This window comes from Salvelinus sp. IW2-2015, linkage group LG4q.2 (genome assembly GCF_002910315.2).
Source record: "Salvelinus sp. IW2-2015 linkage group LG4q.2, ASM291031v2, whole genome shotgun sequence".
In the NCBI taxonomy this organism is placed as follows: Eukaryota; Metazoa; Chordata; class Actinopteri; order Salmoniformes; family Salmonidae; genus Salvelinus; species Salvelinus sp. IW2-2015.
This window is the reverse complement of record NC_036843.1, coordinates 12,373,471-12,392,665: the sequence shown is the minus strand read 5'-3', so window position 1 is coordinate 12,392,665 and position 19,195 is coordinate 12,373,471. Positions and strand designations below refer to the sequence as shown.

The 19,195-nt window shown below is 42.1% G+C and overlaps 2 protein-coding genes across 2 annotated transcripts in view; one reads left to right on the top strand and one right to left on the bottom strand.

Annotated features, from left to right (window-relative positions):
• Positions 1-18,471, bottom strand: part of LOC111962976 (ATP-dependent RNA helicase TDRD9-like) — a 45,314-nt gene extending 26,843 nt beyond the window's left edge. Inside the window, 6 exon segments of the mRNA XM_070443286.1 lie at positions 821-1,042; positions 1,536-1,603; positions 1,722-1,810; positions 9,441-9,627; positions 16,583-16,751; positions 18,466-18,471. Coding sequence (XP_070299387.1) covers positions 821-1,042; positions 1,536-1,603; positions 1,722-1,810; positions 9,441-9,627; positions 16,583-16,751; positions 18,466-18,471 — 741 coding nt within the window.
• Positions 4,207-7,375, top strand: LOC111963333 (protein RD3-like). Its single transcript, XM_023986695.2, has 2 exons — positions 4,207-4,538; positions 5,453-7,375. The coding sequence occupies exons 1-2, from the start codon at positions 4,222-4,224 to the stop codon at positions 5,820-5,822; spliced, it is 687 nt and encodes a 228-aa protein (XP_023842463.2). The 5' UTR covers positions 4,207-4,221; the 3' UTR covers positions 5,823-7,375.
• Positions 18,472-19,195: the final 724 nt, after the last annotated feature.

Sequence of the window (19,195 nt, the reverse complement as noted above, 5' to 3'; positions counted from 1 at the left end):
AGCAGCCCTCCATGTTAGTACTGACAGGGGAAGGTCACTGTGAAAGTAGAAAATCTCCATACATCCTCAAGGCCTGGAACTCATCAGTTTCTCCAGCTCTCCACTGGAACCATTACAGTGGTAGGAACCTATCAATTGAATAATAATCATTATATGGTAGTACATGAATGGTATAAATAACACTTTATAGCTCCCACAAGGTGCAGAGTATGAGTACTTGGCTACCATTATCTTCTAGTGTCTCCTACAGCTCTGCTTCACCCCTTCATCTTTCATTAGTTCACACTCTGCACTATACTGTGACCTCCCATCTATATTTATTCTGACAAGCTTTCAAGCCCTTAGGTGTTCATCAGGTCAGCCCATCACTATATCACTCCTCAATCACTGTCTTTCTAGCAGTGACATCACCCCTGCTGCAGTCCACAGCAGAGCAGACAGAGGCGAGGAGCAGGGAGTTATAATTAGACTGTGTCTCTTGTTTCAGAGCTGGACACAATGCAACCAGACAGCCTGGAAACAGTCCAGCATGGAAGCCTGTCCACCCCACTCCTTCCACTCCTCTCTCTGTGAGAGAAACGTCAAGTGGGCTTTTTGTACTGCGCTTCATCGAGAGATAATAGTATCGCTAGAGGTGCTAAACTCAGTCCACTGCCACTTGTTATGCAACCTGATTTCTTGTTTCTTGCATCTTTTCCTCTCTCTTCTTTCCACCAAGGGATGTGTATGGTATGCATGGTAATATGTTTTTTGGGGTATAGATATCGAAATGGTATAATTAACAAGGTATGAGTGAGTGTGGTGTGAATTCTTCACTAACCTGGTATCCCACCAGACTACCCAGGGTGCACTTGCGCTCTATGGCAACCCATCGGGCAATGCTGCTGGCGCCTATTTTGCGAGGCTGGGTGACCATGAGGTTACAGGGGGCATTCTTCTCGCTGTAGTAGTCCAGGATGAACTGGGGCAGCTGGGTAGTTTTCCCACTGCCTGTGGCTCCACGAATGATCACCACAGAGTTGTTCTCGATCAGAGAGATGAGCTAGAAATACACAAACACATATCAAACACAACAGAGGAGAGAACATTATATTTGCCATTTTAAAGCTGAACATCAAAATATGATTAAACAATCTAAATTACAGTTTATAATAAAGTATTCTAATCTGTTGTTTATCTTCAGTTACAAAAACATCCAAAACATTCAGATTCTGCTCTTGCTGGACAATAAATGTGAATCTGAGTAGGAAATGAAAGTCTGAAACACAGATATTTTCAATAATGGCCCTACTCCATCAGACTTATGTTACTTGAAAGCATGTGATGACAGTCACAGTGAGTTAGGGTCCCTGCTCTTGTTGCGCCTATGGCTCCATCAGATAGAATCAGTGCTCATCTGAAGCACAGTAAAACCTTGAATGGAGTTACGACCTGAGGAACTGTTGCCAATGACCATCTCTATTCAAGTCTATGACCTGAAAAAGTCTGAAATGGCAGGAGTACCTAAAGCGTGTGTGGCTACTAAAGTATTTTACCTCCTGTCTATTCTTTGTGATGGGCAAGCTGGGGTAGTCATAACTGGCCAATGGGGGTGGAGGCGCACCTAGAGTTGGAAAGAAACACAAAAAGGTTTGCACATTGACTTTCTTAATTGTTTGGAAAAAAAAGGAATCCAATTGAAAGCCAAATTAATTAGAAAGTTATATCAATGTGTAACTCACTCGCAGAAAAGTCAGGCTTTCCTGTCTTGTTCCTCAGTCCCCCACCTTCACTCTTTGGGCTGACCTGCTGTTGGGGAGCTTTTGCAGGGCTAGAGAGAAACACAGATTCTCAGGTAAATCAAAAGATAATTGACTGTGCACTGAAATGTCAGACCAATGTCAATTCCATGGCTCTTTGGTCTGGCCAAACGAGAAAAGAAAATTGCTGTATGGTGTTTCAGTCCAGCCACTGTCGTGGATAATCGTCTCAGAAATATAACACTCTTACAAGAACTTGTAAATTCAATATAGACTTTTAATATAACATATCAGAAGTCGTGTCAGTCCGCAGAAAGACCCCCTTCCATAAGCACTGGCTCTGTTCTTATACACACACACAGCACATGGGTTCATCACATACGTTAATTAAATTACTTCTCCTAGGTCATCTGCCACTATTATCCTTCATTTCAAGCTTCCTGCTTGTTTATGCCCAATAACGCCTGTATCCGCTCTTGATTAGATTATAATGGTGGCAGGACCCTCGTGTCCTAAAATTAATATATGTCTATCTTACCCTACGCACTTATGGCCTTTCCTCTCTATTTAATCTTCATAATGATGTCCTGCTCTTTCCATAAATGCACTTTAAAGCACGTATGGCTTTGGCCATCTGCTAATCTTTGGTTTCCTGTTTTTACCAGAATGGCAAATGCACTCACATATTGCCTTCTCCTCCTATATTCTAATGTACACTTCTATGTCTGTCCCTAAATGTATCATTCACTCCCACACCACCCAATCCTTTTAGAAAACCAAACTTATCAGCATTTAAGTGTCAAGGAGAGACAATGCAGTTCTGTAAGTTCATGTACACTCTTACAAAAAAGGGTTCCAAAAGGGTTCTTCGGCTGTCCCCATAGGATAACCCTTTTTCGTTCTAGGTACAACCCTTTCTTGGTTCCAGGTAGAACCCTCTGTGGAAAGGGTTCTATATGGAACCCAAAAGGGCTCTTTCTACTTGGAACCAAAACAGAGTTCTTTAAAGGGTTCTCCCAGGACAGCCGAATAACCCTTTTAGGTTATAGATACACCACTACACTCTTAGAAAAAGAGGTGTTATCAAAGCTAGGTGAAACAAAGCGCCCCCCCGTTGCACTCATATTAGGCAGCAGCATCCTAGTAGTGATAATGTGGCTTTTTCACTGAGTAAATAATGTTGAGTAATGCTAGTGTGTCTTTGTCAAATCAAATAGCTCTCCCCCTACTTTCTTTCTGAATTCCCTCCCCTCAAAATTATCTTTCCCTTTTTTCCTCTGAGTTTCTAACATTCCTCTCTCTTACTCGTCCTCCCTGTCATCTCCCCCACTCCTCTCATTCCGTGGCTGGGCCAGTCAGGCCTGGGGCAGTGTTGCAGAGAGAGCAGTCCCAGTCATCTCAGCTTCTCTCCGGGCGAGAGGAGGACTTTATCTACACAGCAGACACACTGTCAGAGCTGGGAGCAGCTCACACACACATCTAAAAATCCACAAGGGTTGACATGCACACACTCACTTCAGCATCTAACAAAGCAGCTGACCTTACAACAAAGCAGCACCAAAGGAAAGGAGACAGCATGGAGTCAGAGGAGAACCCCGAGTAACTCCGCTGGACACAGTCCACAGGACAGGAGAGCAGGGACGAGTGAAGATTACAATTACAAGTACAGAGAGGACAATTTCTTACAGACAGACAGCAGAGGAGTGCAGACAGCGTATGAGCCACTCTCGATCAGGACTACAAGTCCAGTAAGAACCAGAGAATGGAGACTTCACTGACAGACCCATGGATACAGAGTCCTGGAGATGCTACTCTGAGGTGCCTGTGTTGATCTCTCTGCCTACGTCTGGCTCTCTCCCTCAAGCCTCCTCACTGCAGCATTCAAGAGTAAGTACCAACAACCATGTGTATTTTTTTAAATTACATTTCACACTACATAGGCTATTTGCCATTTATGGTCAGAAAGTTCCAACAATAAAATGGCACTCATCTAGACAATAGCCACAAATTATTTGGCCCATTATTTTTAGACATTTTCTAGGACAGTCAGGTTTAATTAATAAAAAAAAGACTTTTCTTGTGCTTTGAGACATTGATGACAGGTGTATAGCACTACAGTACCCGTTACCCCAGGCTGCCTAATCTGAGTGTAGCTAAGGTGTGAGGTACAGAGAGAACCATCAGTCTGAGGAGTTCAGTACACACCCACACCTGGGCATCCTCCTCAACAGAGTGAGAATGCCACTGAATGCTATCAGAACACTGATGACGACAGAGGTCAGCTTGTATGGAGGTGATCAATTTCTCACTTTCCACCATGTCAAGTCTTCAACGAGTGCAGATCAAATCAATACAATTGCAATTCTTTCAACAGTTCTGTTAAAACAGACTTCAGGAGAACAGAACATCAGTGTCAATACTTTTGATTCAGGATGTACAATACTTTATTTTCTCACTGCAGTAACCACAGTATTCCTCCGCCATGCCCCTATTCAGCTGGATGAAATGGTTGCGTGCTGAAGGAGAACAGGCTCAAGATGAGGGGACATCTGCTAAGTCCACAGAGGTATTACCCAGCTGCACACTGATCAGGGAGCTGCTGTGGCACGTGGAGGAGAGGGAGCGCCTGGCACGGGAGGTGGAGCGGGAACACAGGTTGGCCCACAACACCGTGGGATACCCCCACTGGCTCCAGAGCTACCCAAGGTTACGTACGCTGATCCCCGCATCGGAGCGTCACCAGTTGGAGCATTTGTGTGCCCAGATCCAGCCCATACACACCGCCACAGTGCTCTCCAGGTACATTGTACACCCATTTTCATATAAGCATACTGTGTCCGAAATAGCCACTGCCACCACACCAGGGTGACAATAGGCGAAGGAGACGAGACTCAAGGAGAGCGGGTCAGAGCAATCTGCCAGGGAAGCCACTGTGTTATTGTCACAGAAGTAGGTAACATGGGGTGTGAATATGCAACAGTGAAGTGGATCCTTTGGGGCTAGGCACAGCGAAAACAACCTCAGGGAAGGCACTCAGCATCAGCAATATCATATCCCTATTAAAATAAAAACATCCCACAACAATGTTTTACAGTGATGGTAACATTTGTATGAACACAGATTTGGTCTTTTGGAGGGCTAAATGAGAAATCATGACCCTTGTAATAATGCTTGAAATAACCTTTAAATCCACCATGGGTCTTGCAAAAATGAATGTACATTAACTAGATGTGCATAACCACATCCACATGGTTGAGCTTCACGGCTGTCAAAGAAATTGTTCAAAGCCAAGTTATACCACTGACGGAAGTGACACAAACACTCGACACCCCCTCCCCAAGAACTCTCCATACAATCCTGAGGTGTGACTAGGTTTGCATAATCACATTACAACAGTAACAAGATCCCCCAATTATTCAAGGGATATTATTCGGTGTGGAAACTCACTGCAAGCATTTTTCTTCTTTGCAAAATGTCCTCCTGACAACTAGATTGGAGTGAGCTCATAAATATGCCCTCAGCCATGTCACCTCACACAATGCATGAAACTTTGAAATAGCCTACATCATTACCAGCATAACTTGTCAACTAGGCCTAATGGATAATTGAAAGCCAAAACAGCTTCTCCCAAATGGCCTCATTATTGTGGATAATGCAGTTTGGGTTAAAGAGTTTATTAACCCACTATATCCCTCTATCTATCCCATTCTCAGGTTCCGCGAGGTGCTGGCCAGCAACAACATCCTGCCCTGGGAGCTGGTGTACGTCTTCAAGCAGGTGTTGAGAGACTTCCTCAACAAAGAGGAAGGGGAAGAAGAGGAGGAGCATCTGCCGCAGCCAGCACTGCTTGGACCAATGGAGGCCTGGACCAACCGATACCAAATGAAGCAGGGCTTTGTCACACCCACCGTGCCGGACTGTGGTGAGCCCCCGAGAGAGGAGATCCCAACCATCTCTGGATATGTGGACCGTACTATGAGAGGCTCTAGTCCTTTCACTGCCCATAGGGACTGGGACCTTCCCTACTACTACCACCACCCAGTGCCACACAACTCCACAGAGGCCTACAGTACCATGCTGTGAGAGGAGGCAGGGTGGTAAAGTAGTCCCCAACTCATGACCATGCTTACCTTCTATCCTTGTTATGTCATGCCTGAAAGAGTTGTAATCCCACCCCAAAATGTGCATAAAATATGTTAGATTTATTCATTTGAATGTATGAACTGCAACACAATCTTGCTCAGGACAAACACTTGGGGACAGATTCAGACATGCAACAATGTATACTGCTATCTACCTGAACTAGGGGTGCATCTCAATACTAGCTACTACAATAGGCTAGTCTACTAGCGAGCCTACTTCATTTGCACTGACAAGTCAACCCGTATTAGACTAGAGGTCGACCGAATGGCCGATTAATTAGGGCCGATTTCAAGTTTTCATAACAATCGGAAATCGGTATTTTTGGACACCGATTTGGTGTCCGATAATTTTTTATTTTTTTTACACCTTTATTTAATCTTTATTTAACTAGGCAAGTCAGTTAAAGAACACATTCTTATTTTCAATGACGGCCTAGGAACGGTGGGTTAACTGCCTCGTTCAGGGGCAGAACGACAGATTTTTACCTTGTCAGTTTGGGGGATTCAATCCTGCAACCTTAGAGTTAACTAGTCCAACGCTCTAACCACCTGATTACATTGCACTCCACGAGGAGCCTGCCTGTTACGTGAATGCAGTAAGCCAAGGTAAATTGCTAGCTAGCATTAAACTTATCTTATAAAAAAACAAATCAATCATAATCACTAGTTAACTACACATGGTTGATGATATTACTAGTTTATCTAGCGTGTCCTGCGTTGCATATAATCGATGAGGTGCGTATCGTTGCTCCAATGTGTACCTAACCATAAACATCAATGCCTTTCTTAAAATCAATACACAGAAGTATATATTTTTAAACCTGCATATTTAGCTAAAAGAAATCCAGGTTAGCAGGCAATATTAACCAGGTGAAATTGTGTCACTTCTCTTGAGTTCATTGCACGCAGAGTCAGTGTATATGCAACAGGTTGGGCCGCCTAATTTGCCAGAATTTTACGTAACTATGACATAACATTGAAGGTTGTGCAATGTAACAGGAATATTTAGACTTACGGATGCCACCCGTTCGATAAAATACGGAACGGTTCCGTATTTCACTGAAAGAATAAACGTCTTGTTTTCGAGATGATCATTTCCGGATATCGACCATATTAATGACCTAAGGCTCGTATTTCTGTGTGTTATTATGTTATAACTAGGGTCTATGATTTGATAGAGCAGTCTGACTGAGCGGTGGTAGGCAGCAGCAGGCTCGTAAGCATTCATTCAAACAGCACTTTAGTGCGTTTTGCCAGCAGCTCTTCGTTGTGCTTCAAGCATTGCGCTGTTTATGACTTCAAGCCTATCAACTCTCGAGATTAGGCTGGTGTAACCGATGTGAAATGGCTAGCTAGTTAGCGGGGTGCGCGCTAATAGCGTTTCAAACGTCACTCTCTCTGAGACTTGGAGTGGTTGTTCCCCTTGCTCTGCATGGGTAACGCTGCTTCGAGGGTGGCTGTTGTCGATGTGTTCCTGGTTCGAGCCCAGGTAGGAGCRAGGRGARGSWMKRMWGYTACACTGGCAATACTAAAGTGCCTATWAGAACATCCAATAGTCAAAGGTTAATGAAATACAAATGGTATAGAGAGAAATAGTCCTATAATAACTACAACCTAAAACTTCTTACCTGGGAATTTTGAAGACTCATGTTAAAAGGAACCACCAGCTTTCATATGTTCTCATGTTCTGAGCAAGGAACTTAAACGTTAGCTTTCTTACATGGCACATATTGCACTTTTATTTTCTTCTCCAACACTGTTTTTGCATTATTTAAACCAAATTGAACATGTTTCATTATTTATTTGAGGGTAAATAGATTTTATTGATGTATTATATTAAGTTAAAATAAGTGTTCATTCAGTATTAGTGTATTTGTCATTATTACAAATACATTATTTTTTATATATTTATTTTATTAAAATCGGCCAATTAATCGGTATCGGCTTTTTTGGGTCCTCCAATAATCGGTATCGGTATCTGCGTTGAAAAATCATAATCGGTCGACCTCTAGCTTAGACATTTTGGCACCTGGCTACAGAGTACCACAGTATGAGTCATAATACCCATAAAACATACCGGTCAAACAAGGAAATGTTCCTATCGTTTTTCCACCATTCATTTTTCCCATAGGGGATTTTAGAAACACTTAAAATAAGGGCTGTGTTTTGTGAAGGCTTATTCTGGCATAACAATAATCCATCCACCTGACAGTTGTGGCATATCAAGAAACTGATTAAACAGCATGATCATTGCACAGGTGCCCCTTGTGCTGGGGACAATAAAACACCACTTTAAAACGTGCAGTTTTGTCACAACACCACAGATATCTGAAGTTTAGAGGGGGCGTGCAAATTGGCATGCTGACTGCAAGATGTCCACCAGAGCTGTTGACAGTTCATTTAATGTTCATTTCTCTACCGTAAGCCACCTCCAATATCATTTTAGAGAATTTGGCTGTACATCCAACAGGCCTCACAACAGCAGACCACATGTAACCACGCACAGCCCAGGACCTCCATATCAGTCTGCTTCACCTGTGGGAGGAGTATTTGTCTGTAATAAAGCCCTTTTGTGGGGAAAAACTAATTATGATTGGCTGGACCTGGCTGCCAAGTGAGTGGGCCTATACCCTACCATGCACACCTATGGCTGCACCGTTCCCAGTCATGTGAAATCCATAGATTAGGGCCTAATAAATGTATTTAAATTGATTGATTTCCTTACATGAACTGTAACTCAGTAAAATCTTTGAAATTGTTGCGTTTATATTTTTGTAAAGTATAGTTTACTGTGTTAGTAAATCATAACATTTTTGCTAGTTAATACAGTATTTCTTAAATTATGTAGGTAGCTATGTAGCCTGACGATCCGACGTTGAATCGCGTAGAATTCTACATCAGCGAGAAATGATCGTTTGGGTCAGGAAAGTTTCCTCTCATTACCTCTACAAGCAAGAATGTTGAATAAAATAATACTTTACCGGTTGTCCGTGAGGCTGGTCATTTTGCAGGTAGGAATATGAGACAATATATCCACAGGAAAGTATAATTAGTCAACTTTACAAAACTCTGTGCGTTCAGATTTATATCACCCGAAGCATGCGCACAATATGAAAATATACAAACGTATGCATACTTAACGAGCTCGTGCAAGTGTTTACATGGTTCTACACATGTTTCAGGTGAAAGAAATCTCAACACACTATAAGCGTTTTGAAAAGTTTATGTAATTTTACTTGTAGGTGGATATATTGTCTCACATTCCTACCTGCAAAAGGACAAACTGCATGGACAACCGGTAAAGTACGTTAAAATAAAATATTATTCAACATTCTATCTTATGAGAAGACATTTCCAAACGTATGTACAGCATTAATCTCAGACTGAACCAGAGCAGAGGTATCAGTCTGATTGTCAGGCAAGTAGCAATGTAGCTAGCTAACACAAAAGTATAAAGTTCCAGTCTGGTAAATTAGCTAGTGTGCTACAGTGCAAGGGAACATGTACAGTTTAGCGGGCAATTCAATTATACATTTAGCTAGTTAGCCAGTTTACTTACCTCGGTCTTGATGACTCCTCCGACTTTACTTTTTTTGGAGGTTCATCTGTGATTCTAATGTTAGCAAATTGGGTGCCCAATGTAAACCATTCTGTTATCTGGTCTGCAGTTATTGCTTTCTTAATGTTTACTATTTTGTGGACTCCGCTTCCGTTGGGTCTGTGTTCAATGGTGATGCTGCAGAATTCTAAATTAGTTCAAAGGCACGTGACAGTACACCTGCTAAGGGGTTGCCACAGTCATAAACCCCGCTTATTAAAATGTTATTTTAAACCTAACCTTATCCACACTGCTATCCGTATGCCTATCCCTAACCTTATATTATGACCAAAAAACGACTTTTGGTTTTCATAAATTTTTTACAATATAGCCAATTTTGACTGTGCTGTGGTAACTAGTGGAAACCCTTTAAGGAGTCTGGGTCGGTCTGGATCCCCTGCAAAGGAGTCGAGAAGTCTGGGTTGGTCTGGATCAAACATCCATCTACTGCAGAGGTTGTCAAAACTAATTCTGCCCTGATTTAGCCTCGGGAGCCGCATTGGTGGAAAAAGTACACAATTGTCATTCATTACTAAAAGTCTAAAAGTATTTGGTTTCAAATATACTTAAGTATCAAACGTAGCCTAAAAGTATGAATAATTTTAAATTCCTTATATTAAGCAAACCAGATGACACAATGTTATTGTTTTCTAAATGTACGGATAGCCAGGGGCACACGCCAACACTCAGACATCATTTACAAACGAAGCATTTGTCTTTAGTGAGTCCGACAGATCATACATAGGCTGTAGGGATGACAAGGGAGGTTCTCTTGATAAGTGTGTGAATTGGACCATTTTCTGTCCTTCTAAGCATTCAAAATGTAACTAGTACTTTTGGGTGTCAAGGAAAATGTATGGAGTAAAAAGTACATTATGTTCTTTAGGAATGTAGTGAAGTAAACGTTGTCAAAAATACAAATAATAAAGTGCAGATACACCCCCCCCCCCCAAACTACTTAAGTAGTACTTTAAAGTATTTTTATTTAAGTACTTTACACCCCTGCATTGGTTATATCCTTGGGATATTGGGTCCCTACACCTAACCTTAAAAGGTGCAATATGCAGAAATCGCTCTGCCATTTCCAGGTTACTTAAAATTCAAATAGTTTGTCTAATTTTTGTTTGTGACAAAACAAGCAATGGTGTAGAGAATCACTGTATCATCTAATCCACTGTGAAATATATTTTCAATAACCACAAATATTGTATTTACAGCTGTTTGAAGCTGGGTGTACAAAACCAAAAGTAAAATATGCAAAAGGGAAGCTTAAGCATGGGAAGCATAGAAATAGCGCACATAGAACATATCTACCACTTCTTGCTTTCAATGAAAATGACAGATCTATAACTCACATTTATATGTGAATTTGGTCGGGTAGCCCAAAAAGTTAAATATTGCAGCTTTAAACACCTATCCCTTTTCAATTTCAACATGGTAATGTCAGAGTGGGGACATACCAAGGATTCCATTTAGACTTTTCCAGGCTTTATTCGGTTTTCAACAAGTGCGAATGGCTGCATTGAAAATGTGTTATATTTCCTCACTGTCCAAATGTGGGGGAAAAATCCTCTATCCATAATTTTTTGATTTTTGCAGCCTGGTCTCAGACTAGACGTAACACAGTAAACATAAATCCGAGACACTCAAATTAGTATGATATGTTTAGTATGGTTACATAAAACAGAAGAAACAAGAGTGGTTGGTATAATGCAAACATCTAGCGACCCAAAGGTTGTGTGTTCAAATCTCATCATGGACAACGTTTAGCAACGACATACTACTTTTTAGCATGTTAGGTTAAAGGGTTAGGGGAAGGGATAGCTAACTCCTAACCTTAACCCTAACCTTGCTAACACTAGCCACCTAGTTAACGTTAGCCACAACAAATTGGAATCCATACATATTGTAATGAAACAGGAAGGGCGTGCGGCTTGAACCCTCAACCTTCTGGCCCAAGGCACAGTGCACCATCGACTGTGCCACAAAAGCATGCTCGAGTGGCAGATTTGATATCTGCGCTTATAAACCAGGGTCACTACACAACTCCCTCCTTTCAAAGAGCGTGTCACCGATCATTTTCACTTCCGACACCAATGCAATGAAACGGGCAGGGAGCATGGCTTGAAACCCTCAACCTTCTGGCCCGAAGCCCACCGAGCCATCGACTGTGCCACAAAAGCATGCTCGAGTGGCAGTTACTATCTGCGTTTAAAAATGTTTTTACTTTTTTTAAATGTAACCTTTATTTAACTAGGCAAGTCAGTTAAGAACAAATTCTTATTTACAATGACTGCCTACAGTTGAAGTCGGAAGTTTAAATACACTTTAGCTAAATACATTTAAACTCAGTTTTTCACAATTCCTGACATTTAATCCTAGTAAAAATTCCCTGTCTTAGGTCAGTTAGGATCACGACTTTATTTTAAGAATGTGAAATGTCAGAATAATAGAAGAGAGAATGATTTATTTCAGCTTTTATTTCTTTCATCACATTCCCAGTGGGTCAGAAGTTTACATACACTCAATTAGTATTTTGTAGCATTGCCTTTAAATTGTTTAACTTGGGTCAAATGTTTCGGGTAGCCTTCCACAAGCTTCCCATAATAAGTTGGGTGAATTTTGGCCCATTCCTCCTGACAGAGCTGGTGTAACTGAGTCAGGTTTGCAGGCCTCCTTGCTCGCACACGCTTTTTCAGTTCTGCCCACTAAATTTCTATTAGGATTGAGGTTCAGGGTTTGTGGAAATGGGGGGCGGGGGCCCCCACCTTTTTTTCCAAAATTTTAAAACCTTTATGAACCCCTTGTTGTGTCCTTAAGCCATTTTGCCACAACTTTGGAAGCATGCTTGGGGCATTGTCCATTTGGAAGACCCATTTGCACAAATCTTTAACTTCCTGACTGATGTCTTGAGATGTTGCTTCAATATATCCACATACTTTTCCCCTCATGATGCCATCTATTTTGTGAAGTGCACATCCGTCCTGCAGCAAAGCCCCCACAACATGATGCTGCCACCCCGTGCTTCACGGTTGGGATGGTGTTCTTCGGCTTGCAAGCCTCCCCCTTTTTCCTCCAAATATAGCGATGGTCATTATGGCCAAACAGTTCTATTTTGTTTCATCAGACCAGAGACATTTCTCCAAAAAGTACAATCTTTGTCCCCATGTGCAGTTGTAAACTGTAGTCCAATGTCAATGCGGTTTTGGAGCAGTGGCTTCTTCCTTGCTGAGCGGCCTTTCAGGTTATGTCGATATAGGACTAGTTTTACTGTGGATATAGATACTTTTGTACCTGTTTCCTCCAGCATCTTCACAAGGTTCTTTGCTGTTGTCTGGGATTGATTTGCACTTTTCGCAACAAAGTACGTTCATCTCTAGGAGACAGAATGCGTCTCCTTCCTGAGCGGTATGACGGCTGTGTGGTCACATGGTGTTTATACTTGCGTACTATTGTTTGTACAGATGAACGTGGTACCTTCAGGCGTTTGGAAATTGCTCCCAAGGATGAACCAGACTTGTGGACCGGAGACAACCCTGTTCATAAGTCGCTAAAAAAGTGGCAGGTGCATTACGCAGGCCAAAACTCATAACCGAATACGAGTACCAGGGGCGGAAATCTGATATCAACCTTGGAGGGGACAATTACATTACATTTTCTCAAGAGCAATTCTGAGGGGACACCAAAAGTAGTGCTGTAACACATGCATACGTTGTTATATGTTAAATGTATATTGAGGAACCATAATTCCTACAACTGGATAATTGATAGGTACAGTAGTTAACTGAAAGTTTTCCCAACTTGTTCAAATGTTTAAATCATTATAATTCTACTACTAATAATAGTTATAGCAGTGCTCCTTACCAGTCCAGTATGTATGCAGGTATTCGTACTTACAACCAGCAATATCAAGAAAGGTCAGTAGGTGACAATGGTACTGTACACTGTATGGGTGTAGTTTTCATAAAATACAATGAACATGGTGTGATCACATCTAAAAGAATCTCCATTGAGAACCATCACAAAGTTGGTCTCCGTATTGAATTGACCTTTTAATTTGACTTTTTCCGATACATTTATATAGTCATTAAATATGTGCACCTGGCCTGAGTCTAATACAATATCTTGCAAGAACAAAAAGCTTAAAATAAGTACAGTTCTAAAAGCAAATAACTACTTCAATGAAAAACCCAAATAAATCAAACAAAATATCCTCAGTCAGTGTCTTCTCTTCAAACAGCAGCTATGGACAAGTATGTCGCACAAAGTATGCAATTTTAAATAAAATACCATGAAATAAATAATTTGTAAGTGTACTGAAAACTACTAAACAAAAGAACAAATATCAATTACACAGGGTTCTCAAACAGGGGTCCATGGACTTATTGCAAGGGGTCCGTGAAATAAAAAAGTGTAATGAATGTTAGTCAGTACCACAAGGTTTCCAGTAAGTTTACATATAATATAGAGGGGTGGAGGTCCCTGAGGACCGCTCAAAACCTTGCCTGCCTTGCCTCAAAATATTCAGGGGTTCCAGTACCCCAAAAAGGTTGAGAACCACTGCTATACACACTACTGAACAAAAGAACCGAGCATATTTTGCGGGTTTCCTCAACAACACATCAGTTGCCATTTCGCAATGCCCTCGCCTGTTGTCTCCGAACCTGATAGCCCAATAAACTCCTGTGGAGGACATGGTCATGGTCAACATAACGCAGACACATTCTCCTGTTCAGCACCAGAAACATCTGTTAGTCCATCAACAATTAATGAAAATTGTACAATCGGAAGAGACCTAATCTCAGCTGAATGCCTCGAATGACTATTGGCCATGATGTTCAGAATTTCATTCTGTGCTTTGGGGCCTGTGTACATTGTGGTACGCTCTGTTAACCACTTCAGTAAAATGGGATCATCTCTTCTGCCCTAAGTTTCAAAATCTGGTATAAATTCCCACTGTCATCCGTGTGGCCTCTAAAGGCTTGTCCCTGTCTTACTACATGCCGCACCGAACTAACAATTTTCATCAAGCAATGCCTTGCGTCATCCTGCTGTTTACCCCATGCGCTGGATAACTGGACACTGATTGGATTTAGCTGGTGTGCTGTTACAATTACAAAGTGCGGTGGGTTTGGCAGTTTTGATGTGCTGTGAATTTTTCAATGGCTTTTCTCCAGTTCCTAAATCCTGCACTAATGAAGGCAGCATCTGCTCTTTGGCCAAAAGATGGCTGGCTTGAAACCCTTGGCTACAGTGAAAACACAACACTCCTTTTATTGATGGATTATAATGTAGCCAGGGGAAATCGCGAAACCATCTCTCTTGAAACGTCAACACTCTGTTGGCAAGAGTTTGCGGTTCTATAAATTTGTGGGTGTGGCTGATATGGTTTTGTCCATCACTGTTAACTGGACAATGCTGTGCCACTGTCCCCTATACTGGTGCTGCTGGCAACAAGGGTGACACTTGGTCCTGCCGTGGCTGTGACACTGTCCTCTGAAGTCTCTCTCCCTGGCTCTTTCCCTTTCACCACCCTAACTGACTCACAGTCTGTCTCCTAGAAAATAAATAAGGTGTTTGCCGTACTCCTAACTACCGGTACCCAAAACTACACAATTAATCACAACAGCAATACCATTGCCGTAAACAAATCTTAGTTTAGTCACCAGTTTAAGTTGAGAGTGGGGGTATCCATGGCATTTTCCAATTATGTCCCAATTATGTCCCTCTGCCTAATGACATCATTGTGAAACATTTCCATTAGCATTTCACTTATGAACATTTTATCAACTAGTCTTTGAGATTAGGCTACTAGAGTTCTTACTATGCGTTTTGGTGTACTGACAAATACTCTGATGTCCGTCTTCTTACTTTTTTCTGCCATTTTTCTACCTGGCTGGCTGGCCTAGCTGCACACACACACATTTACACAACACATGCTGCAACCTTTTGTAATTTTAATAGTTTGTTTCATATTGGCTGGCTTCCAACAATAGCTGAATTTGTAAAGCTAGCGAGCACCAATTCCGTTTCTGTGTGTTTGCTATAATCTTTGCTACCTGGTTAAATAAAGGTGAAATAAAATAAAAAATAAAAGGTCGCAATCTTTTGAAACTTAAACGCGCTATTAAGTGTCTATAATCAGCACAAGTGCTTTCATTGCGTATTATTAATATTATTGAAATTACATAGTTATGTTTACAGTGATATTGGGGGGGACAAATCATATTTTTCCCAAGATGGGGGGGTCGTGTCCCCCCCGTCCCCCCTGGGATTTCCGCCTATGACGAGTACAGACCAGAGTGTGTAATAAAGGCAGAGATTTCACGTGCCCTACTCATCAGTGGCACCTGCCAATATCCCTTTAGCAGGTCAAATTTGCTCACAAACTTAGCTGCTCCGACTTGCTCAACGTAGTCCTCCATCCGAGGAAGAGGAAATGAATCTGGCTTAGTGACACTGTTTACCTTACGGTAGTCCGTACAAAATCTGTTTGTCCCATCCGGTTTACTGACCAAGATACAGGGAGAAGCCCAAGTGAAGAAGCCCCTCTTCAGCATCTACCTGACCTCAGCATCCAGACAATGCAGTTTCTCTGAAGAAACTCTAGAATCGCTGACGAATGGGGTTAGCATCTCCAACGTCAATATCGTGTTCTATTAAGTTTGTACGTGTAGGTGTATCAGAAAATAAACCTGGAAATCTCCGAATCAGACTAACCATCTCTTTCCGCCCATCAACAGGTAGATGAGCGAGAAGGCTGTCTAAAATATCCAGTGTCTCTGAATTTTTCAATCTACCCTGCAGTATGCAATCGTTGGTACCAAGAACATCTTCCTCCTCATGCACAGACCTAGCATGACAAGAACCCAGCGAAATAACAGGTTTACCGTCCTCTGTAGATTCCCACTGTTCAGCCTCAGAGGAACGTGCATAATAGGGTTTTAACAAATTTACATGGCACAGTTGGTGTGCTTTTCTCCGTTCTGGAGTGGCAACTAGATAGTTTTGCTCAGTGCACTGGCGCACAACCGTATATGGATCTTGAAACTTGGCTTGTAAAGGAGAGCCAACAATTGGCAGCAGAGCAAGAACCTGGTCACCTGGACTAAAGTGACGAAACTCAGTTCGCCGATTAAATATGCCCTTCATCCTCTCCTGTGAAGATGATAGCTTCTCTTTAGCCATTTCACCAGCGGCGTACAAGCGTTGCTGGAAATCACACACATAGGATAACAGGGACTGAGGGGGCTCGGGAGACTTCCAGCCATCCTGGAGAACAGATAGAAGTCCACACACCCTATGTCCAAACACAAGGTCATTTGGACTGAAACCTGTGCTCTCCTGTGAAACCTCCCTAGCGGCTAACAGTAACCAAGGCAACCCCTCCTCCCAATCCTTATCCATCTCAGTACAATAAGCTCTCAACAAAGACTTAAATGTTTGATGAAAACGTTCCAGCGCTCCTTGACTTTGCGCGTGATAGGCGCTAGACAAATTGTGTTAAATATGGAGCTTTTCGAGAACCTGACCAAACAGATTATGTTTATGTTTGGTCCTTATATTAGGTGAAATTAGATCCTTGATCGCTCTGAATGACCTTAGGGATTCCAAACAGTGAGAGAAACTGAGTCAAAGCTTTTAGCACAGACTTAGTCGTGATAGACCGGAGAGGATAGGCAGCAGGAAACCTAGTGGTCTGACACATCACAGTGAACAGGTAACTACTACCATTTTTAGAACGAGGCAGAGGACCAACACAGTCAATAATCAGATACTCAAAAGGTTGGCTGAGTACAGGAATAGGAAACAGTGGTACCGGCTTAATAGCTTGATTAGGTTTACCAGTTAATTGACAGGTGTGACAAGTTTTGATGAACTCAGAAACATCCCTCTTTAACTTAGACCAAAAGAAATGTCTTAATATGCAATTGTAGGTTTTCCTCACACCCATATGTCCAGCAACGTCGTTGTGGGAAGTTGTCAACACCAACTCACGAAGCTTGGTACAATAACCTGACTAACCGCCTCCCCCAGAAAACAACTACCATGAGACACCCACTTTCTCATCAGGACATCCTCTTGGAGAAAATAGCCATGGGCGACATCTCCCAACTATTCCACAGGCACAATTTGGTCACGCAACTCTTCTAATGTGGGGTCAGCCCGTTGCGCCTTGATTAGATCGGAGCGGGGTACAGATAACGGGATAACATGGAACGTAGTGACAGATTTCTTTGACATTCTCGTTAGCCGGCGCAGTGACCAGGTCGCCACGGCTCATAGAACGCGTCACTGCACACACAGAGAACACCTCTGGGAAACTCTGCGCACTCTCTTCAGGAATCCCTACAAATGACGGCTTAACGGAAACCACTAGAGATGGAAACACGACATGCTCACCAGCCAAGTTATTCCCAAGGATAACGTCAACACCCTCAATAGGCAACGAAGGATGCACCCCCACAACAACCTCACCTTTCACCAGTCCACAATCCAACATCAGTTTATGCAATGGAACTGACAGTGTTCAAACCTATTCCCCTAATTAGAACACTATTCCCTGAATCATTCTCAACAGAGAATGGTAACATAGACTCTAACACAAACGATTCAGAGGCACCTGTGTCTCTCAGGATCTTCACTGGTACTAGGTCCTTACCTCTAAAGAATGTCTCAGGGTCCTTCTCATTAAATTTAGGCAACAACCGTAAGTTCCCAACAATATCAAATGTGTCCGGGGCACGACCAAAAGAGGAACGACCCCGGGCTAAATCTGGGTCACCTTCCCAGAGCAAACTCTCCTCTGAGAGCTTTCCTTCCCTAACCAGCTCTAGCCGCTCTTTTGCAGCTTGATTTTTAGCACGCTCCAAATCCTGTTTAAATTCCAACTCCTTTTCATACTTTACCCGATCAGCACGCTCCAAATCCTGTTTAAATTGCAATTATTTTTCATATTTTGCACGGTCATGCTCTAGCTTCTCACGATCATGCTCTAGCTTCTCACAAGCATGTTCTAGCTGTAACAGAAGCAGTTCTTTCTGCTGTTCAAAAAGAAGACTACTAGGACTAACAGATGGAGCGGCCATTGTAACCTTATGGGAGACGGTGAGTCCTCAGAGGCTGCCCCTGTGGTAACTTCAAGAATACCACTCTCCATCAGATTGGCCTTCAATATTAACCTAATTTCAACCTTGTAGTGTTCAGCGATCTTCAACAGATGTTCTTTAGTACATAATTCTAACAGTTCCCCTGATGGAAAGCGAATGAACTTGTCTATATTAAACGCCATAGTCAGAAGTAAATACAAAAAAAATATATATCTCGCTCTTCCTCTCTGCTGAACACACCAGACCGGACCACAAGAGAAGTGACAATCACACTGGGCACCACAGAAGAGAGATGAGATATATATGGAGCTTCCCCAAAACTTACAGTAACTCAACCCTAGTCTTCGTGCAGATTTGCGGTGGGTAATTATGCACACTGTAGCCCGCTGGCAAGGAAATAAAAAAAGCCATTCCATGAGCGCAGCATTTATGTTTCAACTTGAATCAATGAGCCCAATCAGTCCTCCATGACAACATAATCATAAACAGTAGGACTGGCTAATAAGTCCTTCGCTGGAGTCATTCTCAAGTAAAACAATTTGACTAATCTATACATCCATATTTCCAAGTCCTATTCTTGAAGATCAAGGGGTATAATATTTATTG

Coding starts and splice junctions, on each gene's coding strand:
- LOC111963333 (XM_023986695.2), top strand. CDS start 4,222: ATGCCCCTATTCAGCTGGATGAAATGGTTGCGTGCTGAAGGAGAACAG. Junction 4,539..5,452: donor ACCGCCACAGTGCTCTCCAG/GTACATTGTACA, acceptor TCCCATTCTCAG/GTTCCGCGAGGTGCTGGCCA.